Source organism: Vanessa atalanta, chromosome 23 (assembly GCF_905147765.1).
Source record: "Vanessa atalanta chromosome 23, ilVanAtal1.2, whole genome shotgun sequence".
NCBI classification, from domain to species: Eukaryota; Metazoa; Arthropoda; class Insecta; order Lepidoptera; family Nymphalidae; genus Vanessa; species Vanessa atalanta.
The window spans coordinates 4,729,760-4,737,206 of record NC_061893.1 but is presented as its reverse complement, the minus strand read 5'-3'; the positions used below and the strand labels follow the sequence as shown (position 1 = coordinate 4,737,206).

The 7,447-nt window shown below is 31.9% G+C and overlaps 1 protein-coding gene across 1 annotated transcript; it reads left to right on the top strand.

Annotated features, from left to right (window-relative positions):
• The first annotated feature begins 848 nt into the window (after positions 1 to 848).
• Positions 849 to 6,214, top strand: LOC125072982 (hexosaminidase D-like). Its single transcript, XM_047683618.1, has 4 exons — positions 849 to 1,519; positions 2,145 to 2,336; positions 4,437 to 4,549; positions 5,239 to 6,214. The coding sequence occupies exons 1-4, from the start codon at positions 1,172 to 1,174 to the stop codon at positions 6,212 to 6,214; spliced, it is 1,629 nt and encodes a 542-aa protein (XP_047539574.1). The 5' UTR covers positions 849 to 1,171.
• Positions 6,215 to 7,447: the final 1,233 nt, after the last annotated feature.

Below are 7,447 nucleotides of genomic sequence, written 5' to 3'. Positions count from 1 at the left end.
ATATTTCCTATTTTAATTTATTATTGAATCGATTCGAAAACGTGATATTCTGAAGTCCCATAAGAATATTATGAATAAATATTATACTTATGACTAATAATTCGAAGTGAAGTTTCTCAACTGACTTCGATAACCTAACTTTAACTAACTCTCCAGAGTTATTCATAACAGTGTATGAGATAAGGACTGAAGAAAGTAAGAAATTACAAAATGAATGCAATTATTCCACTTCATCGCCCCGTAAATGGGCTGGAGGACAAATGTAACTGTAGGAGAATTGTATCCGACACCACAAAGGTTTCCTTGAGGTGTTTACTTCAAGTTAGTTCCCGAGGTATTTTTTATAATACAAATACAAATTAGGCACTAATCTAAGGATTTAAATCCATAATCAGCGTTTAAGATCCATATTTTCATCATGTCCCGTATACTGTATAAACAAATTCAAAAAATTGATACTTCTATTTGGTGGTAAGGCTTTGTGCGAGTCCGTCTAGTTTAGTACCATTCTACCATCAAACAGCAATACTTAGTATTATACAAGCACAAGGAACATCTTAGGTCTCAAGGTTGGTGACGTATTGGCGATGTAAGGGATGGTGAATATTTCTTACAGAAGCAATGTTAATGGGCGATTGTGATCGTTTACCTTATTAGGTGATATGGTGGTCATTTTTCAGTTAGCCTACATATATATGAAATAAAGAGAAACGTATTCTCACATGTGTACGTAGACTAATGCACGCTCAATCTATCATTTTTGCTAAGACATTATATAATCACCATTAGCGGAAGCCTTACAAGTCCAAGGCGGAGGCGTAATTATTCAGTATGCTGTTAGAAGTCAATCGACACACGTATAACATTAGAAAAGTGAATATAAATTATGTAGAATATGCTAATTGATGGTAAATCTATAAAGGCGTTCTATTTAGCGTTTCTTATAAAGGAGGTTCTATTTGCAATTCAAATAGTTTTTCACAGATCGAAGTTGTCATAAGTCCATCTGGCATACGAAGTGTAAATAAATTTTCTTTTCCAAATAATAAACCAATGGATCAATAAAACCTTCATAGTTTTGACCAGATCAATCCCCTAAGTTCTCTATCATATTTGACATTGGCTGAATATTTTGTGATAGAGTTCAAAGAAACGCCATATCGAAAAAAAAATGCGTCTAGTTGCAAAACGCCTATCAGTGAAAATAAAGTGCTTATTAATAACCGGAATAGTGATATCCGTATACGTTATCGTGTCGTATAATTTATTTGATGATGTGTTCACAAAGAAATCTAAAGACGATATGGGAATGAGGAATATTTCTTATCTGAAGTTACAAAATGTTATTGTCCATTTGGATTTCAAAGGTTCTCCGCCGAAATTGAGCTATCTGAAGACCCTGTTGCCAAAATTCCAAGAACTTGGAGTTACGGGTCTCCTTATGGAATATGAAGACATGTTTCCATATAACGGCAGATTAGTTAATATAAGTGCGAAAAACTGCTATGAAAAATCCAAGGTACGTTACAATATAGTGTTTTCTTTATATGTATTTGTGTTATAAAACTATTTAAGTAGTTAACTTTTGTTTTCAATATATTATTATTTGAGCAGAGGTGGCTCTGTGTATAAAACACGTGAATTCAAATGGAAGATTGCGGGATCAAACCCGCGATATCACCATGGTGTAATTTATATTTTACACTGATATTCTTCCGAAAAACAGTAATATATGTTGGTGACGCACTGACGATGGAAGGCATAGTAAATATTCATTACAGTGAAAAATTTCTATGGACGGTGATGACCACTTATCAAAACCACCGCACGATTTTGGGGAAACAAAGTGTTGTATACGGTAGAGATTTGGGCCATAACTACTACACTATGTTTGTTGCGGTTTTTTTTTGATAATTTAGCTAGAAAGCTTTGATGCATAAAACAGACTCTGTTAACTCTAACTCAATATGATCTTGAAGTACCGTGTTTTTTTAAGTAAGCATTTAACATTAAACTAGTGTATAAAGTAAAAATTATAGACTTCTAAAGCCTTAGTCTGACCTCATCAAATACGACGATAAGATTATATTATAAATATTTACGCTTATGGTTTAAGTACTAACATTAATTGTATTATTTCACAGTTGAAGGAATTCTTGAAATTGGCCGTACAACTAGGGTTCGACATAATTCCGTTGGTACAAACTTTTGGTCACATGGAACACGTGTTGAAGCTAGCAGAGTTCCAGCATTTAAGAGAAATACCCTCTTATCCAGATTCAATATGTCCGAGTAATTCAGAAAGCCAGATGATTATCAAAAAAATGCTTGAACAGGTTTGTGTTTTTGTAACTTTTTATCAATATCCTGAAAGACTAAACTAAACAGATATACTAGTGAAGGATGTACTCTCATTGGTTAACTATTGCGTCATCAGCAGCAATTGACCAATGAGCATTAAGATTAAATTTGAAGTTGTTAAATGAACTTTGATAAGCGTTGCAAAAATTACAATTTAGTCATTATTGCTAGTTAATGTATAGATTTATTTTAGGATTACATACTTTATTCAATCATTATATTTAAAATGTAAGTTCGCCTAGTTTTAAAATGGTTAAAGTGTTCAAACTATAGAAAAATATAATCACAGTAACAACCACGATAAAAAAAGGAATAAAGGCAAGAATTTATATACAAGACTAGTTCCACTCTTAGCTTGGCCCGCTTGTGACAGATGAGGCAGATGTTAGGCAACCCTTTATACTGTTTGTACTTAGCACAACATGTGTGCTAAAGTTTATGATAATCGGTTGAAGTTGAAGACTTGAAAGAATAATAAAGAAATTTACTTTCGCATTTATAACGTTTGAAATGTAAAAGACTTAGATCAAAGTAAAATGAATTGTAGCTAAGATTCTCTCGCCATGAATATTTTATCTTACCTCGTGACGGAGTGGTCAGTATGTAGGGTTAACGATTTTTCATTACATCGTAGTGTACTCGCATGTGAGAATTATTAATAACACAATTAGTCTGACCCAGATTTAAAATTTCGTCTACGGGATCAGTGACTGAAAATGGCGATCGCTTTTAAAGTTGCCTCTCATAAATGTACAATTATCCTCTATAATATTACACTATGTAAGTTTTTTAAAATATTAAAACTAATAACGTCCTGGTCTATATCTGTCATAGGAGACCAGCCAACGCCCTAATAGTTCTTAAGTGTGTTCTTACGGGTGCACTGCTAATGCCGCCTGATAATACAGTCCTAGGACCAACAACATTACGTGCTTTCGGAAGCACAGAAATATAACCACTACACACCTTCAAATTTAGAGCTACTATTGAAAATGTCTTGATTTGAATCCCCAATAGTTTTTAATTAGCTCGAAACTCTGGGTTTGAATTCGATACCTCATAATACAGCCTTATAAAGTTGTCTTGCATTTCTTCCTTTTGACCGCATCCCTCGATCCTTTGGTTCTGCGTAGAAATGTTGGAATACTCTACATCGTTTACAGGGAATATTTGGGTTTGGTTTGGTTTGGTTTGGTTTGGTTGTATAAAAGGGCAGTAATAACTTGTGATATCATACATTTTAAAATAAATAGTTTTTGTGTATGATAAGCGGTTGCGTTTAATAATGCTCCAATAGGAAATAATTTTTAACATACAGGTGAGCCAAGAGGATAATATTATGTAACTTGATAGTTTCTTTACAAGCTTACAATTAAATATATGACGTCATTCTTCAATTCATAATCAAATATCTTTGAAAATAACCGGCGAAAGCAATTCAGCGGGATATTTTTTTTGACAGTTATTCATCATTATCATAAACGTCCAAGACGATGGTAGCATCATTTATGAAGTCTTTAATGAATGATTATTTTTAAACTTAGAATAGATAATTCTTAATTGTTCGGATGATAGAATAAAAATATCTCACGCTGTCTCAAACGACGATTCTCCTATTTTAGCTGTTGTTTGCATTGCGGGAGCATTTTGTCACAGTTGTATAATTGCCATTCATAATATCCGTCGAGAAGTAATTATGTTTCGAACATTAAAAAAATAGTTTTAACTGCCACACTGTAAAAAAGCTTAAGTTAAACTATGTCTGTAGCTGATTATCTCCTAAAATATAAAAACCTAGTCTTTTTCATAAAATCACTATATACAATATATATATAACGTATAAGTGTAAGTATTAAATTTCTGGTGATTAAAAAAAACTGTAGTCCCAAAAATGAATATTAATTATTAATTACATAATACTTAATTTACTTTATACATATATTTAATTTATATCCGAATGATGCTCTAATTCAGCTACAGGACATTTATTAGCCATTACTTTACTTTACTTTTACTTTATTATTAATTACATGTTAAATATACATTTTATGATAAAATGAACACTTCCTTTACAGATTATCAAGTTTCACGAAAAAATCTTCCCGGTTAAATATTTACATATTGGCTGCGATGAAGTATTCAATATAAATAAATGCCAACGATGTCTGAAAAGAAATTTACCGCATACGTAAGTTCATAAAATTGTTACACCAAATGTTTTTAGCAACTCCATTATTTATAAGGAATAAAACAATAGTAATGCTTTAGTTACACCTGATATAGACCTCTTAGATTATTATATATATATTTATAAATAGAGTTTGGCACTACAAAAGAACTAAAACAATCGAGCCAACTTTATTATCTTGTTAACTCTTAACGCTCGCCAAACCTCATAGTAATTTACAAGTGTGCTTATACTATTTTTTCGAAGCATTTCCTGTTTTGACAGTCTATCTAGACATACAAATAATTAAAGATAGGCTCCGAGATACTTGAAGATCAAACAATCTTATTGATCAAAACTAAATATTTATAAAGCCGAGATGGTGAAGTGGTTAAAATCGTGCAGCCGTGCAAACCGATGATTGCGGGTTCGAACCCAGGCCACTGAATTTTAATGTGCTTAATTTGTGTTTGTGATTTATCTCGTGCTCGGCGGTGAAGGAAAACATCTTGAGGAAACCTGCATGTGTTTGATTTCTACGAAATTCTGCCACATGTTAATCTACCAACCCGCATTGAAGTAGCGTGGTGGAATGTGCTCCAAACGCTCTCCTCAAAAGAAAAGAGGAGGCCTTAGCCCAGCAGTGGAAAATTTACAGGCTGTTAATGTTACATATTTATATTATTTGAAGCAGTGTTTTTCAATTCCAGAGAAATTTATTTGAGTCAAGTTCAAGTTGTAGCAGACCTCGTTAAAACCATCAGTCCCAATACAACTGTCTTAGTATGGGATGATATGTTCCGAGGTATCCCTATCAACACTTGGGAGAGGATAAACCACCAAGTTGAACCTGTATATTGGGATTACGGACCAAGTGTAAGAGTTTCCCACGTTAATATGAGAAAGTATTATAAGAAATTCAAGAATATATGGATCGCATCCTCGTTCAAGGGGGCAGATGGTCGAGCAGCAACGTACCCAAACATAAAAAAGAGACTATGGAATAACTTTAGTTGGATGAATAAGATCAGGGATTACAAATTTGGCGGTGAAAATGAAGTATTCAACTTCGAAGGTATAATCTTAACAGGCTGGTCGAGATACAACCATATGGAACCTCCTTGCGAATTGTTACCTATATCAATACCGAGTTTATTCCTAAATTTACTATTAATAAAGAAATTTAAGGAGGGTCTCGAAAATGTTGAAAGTTTTGACTTAACCGATTTTTATATGAAATACTTACGTGATGAATTTTCTGGTCTTTTACACTGTAGTCATTTGATTAATATTGATTATTTTGATACAAATCAATGCTACTTTGATGGCAATGAACTCTATCAACTCTTTTTAAGCTGGGATCTGATTAATACGAACATTTTAAATAGTCTAAACGATTTCGATAATGATCTATTTGCCGTAGACTTCTATTCTCAGACGCATAATATCAACACGATCAAACTTCGACAGAACAAGGAATGGGTATATCAGTCTATCAATGAAGTCGTGTATTATAAAAATAAAATAATAACAATTTTAAATCCGTATTACGATGATTATTTCATAGAGGAATATAGCCATCTAAAATTCTATAAAACGAAGGCGATTCTAGAGGATATGCTCAAAGCTTTAAAAAATGTCTCAAAAATAAAAACATGGACGCGACGACCATACAAGTATAATTAACTATTTTAATCAATTATATTACGTTAAGAGAAGATGTTATTTTAATTAAAAAATATTAATTTATTTTAAAATATATTTTTTACAAATTATTAAAAACTTTCTCTGTTAATCTATAAAAGGAAGTAAAACAAAATAGAAAAAAAAACTCTTCCTCTGGTTTGAAATGTAGATAAATAATACTATATTAAATGTATTAAGAAGAACCACTAAATGTCAGTAGCTACTGCTTTTTTATATATAAATGTTGAATAAAATACCGGTGAACCACTATTGATACCAAAATAAATGTTTAAAAATTGTACACATGCCGAAAATCAACCAGTATCACTTAACTGTACGTATGTACATTATCTTTGTAATTAAAATGTTATGATGTATATTGAGCTTTATTTATTTGATTAGATTATAATATACATATTTTAATATAATTTCATTTTGTTCTTGTTTAATTTATTTACAAAAAGGAACCGATAGTTTCATTCAATCAAAGATCGCTGATAAATAGGCGCAGAGGCGGCGTTAGACTTGGGTTATGTGGGCAACCGCTCACGGCCTCATGGTTAAAGCGAGCCTCACGAGCCCCCTTAAAGTTCGGAGGTAAAATTACCTGTTTTGTGTGTTGAATATTGTGTTACTCTTAGTTGTATAGTGTTGAAAAATGTAATAAAATATCTTATGCAGTACGAAAAGAATATCACGGATGTATCTTTTGTATTTTAGTACACTTACATATTATAATTATATTAAAAGTATTCACACAATCTTTTAGTTTAATTAGGACAAGAATTTTTATTATTAATCATAATCTACAAAAAAATTAAGGCACAATATTATAAACAGTATGTTACGGTTTACTATCTTAAAACATTTAACAATCTCGCGAGATAGATTATAATCTAACGATATTTATTATGTTACGGTGAAATATAAAATTCATATCAAGCTTAAGGAAAACGGTAGAAAACCTGCATTAATTTGTGGAATGAAATTTACAAACTACAAAGGTGGTGGAATATGCTCCAAATAAGTTATATTACATATAAACACGGTTCTATCCGTTTCCGTTCTTAACATTAACAGCTTGAAGTCCTAACAAAGTGCTACATACAACGGGAACGTATATTGTTTGAAAACACTTCAAGTTTGTGTAATCTAGTTTTAAACTTAGGTCATGGAAAATATTCTCAAGTATCTCAAAGTTTGTAAGTAGTGCTACATGTCTGAGATATTGAA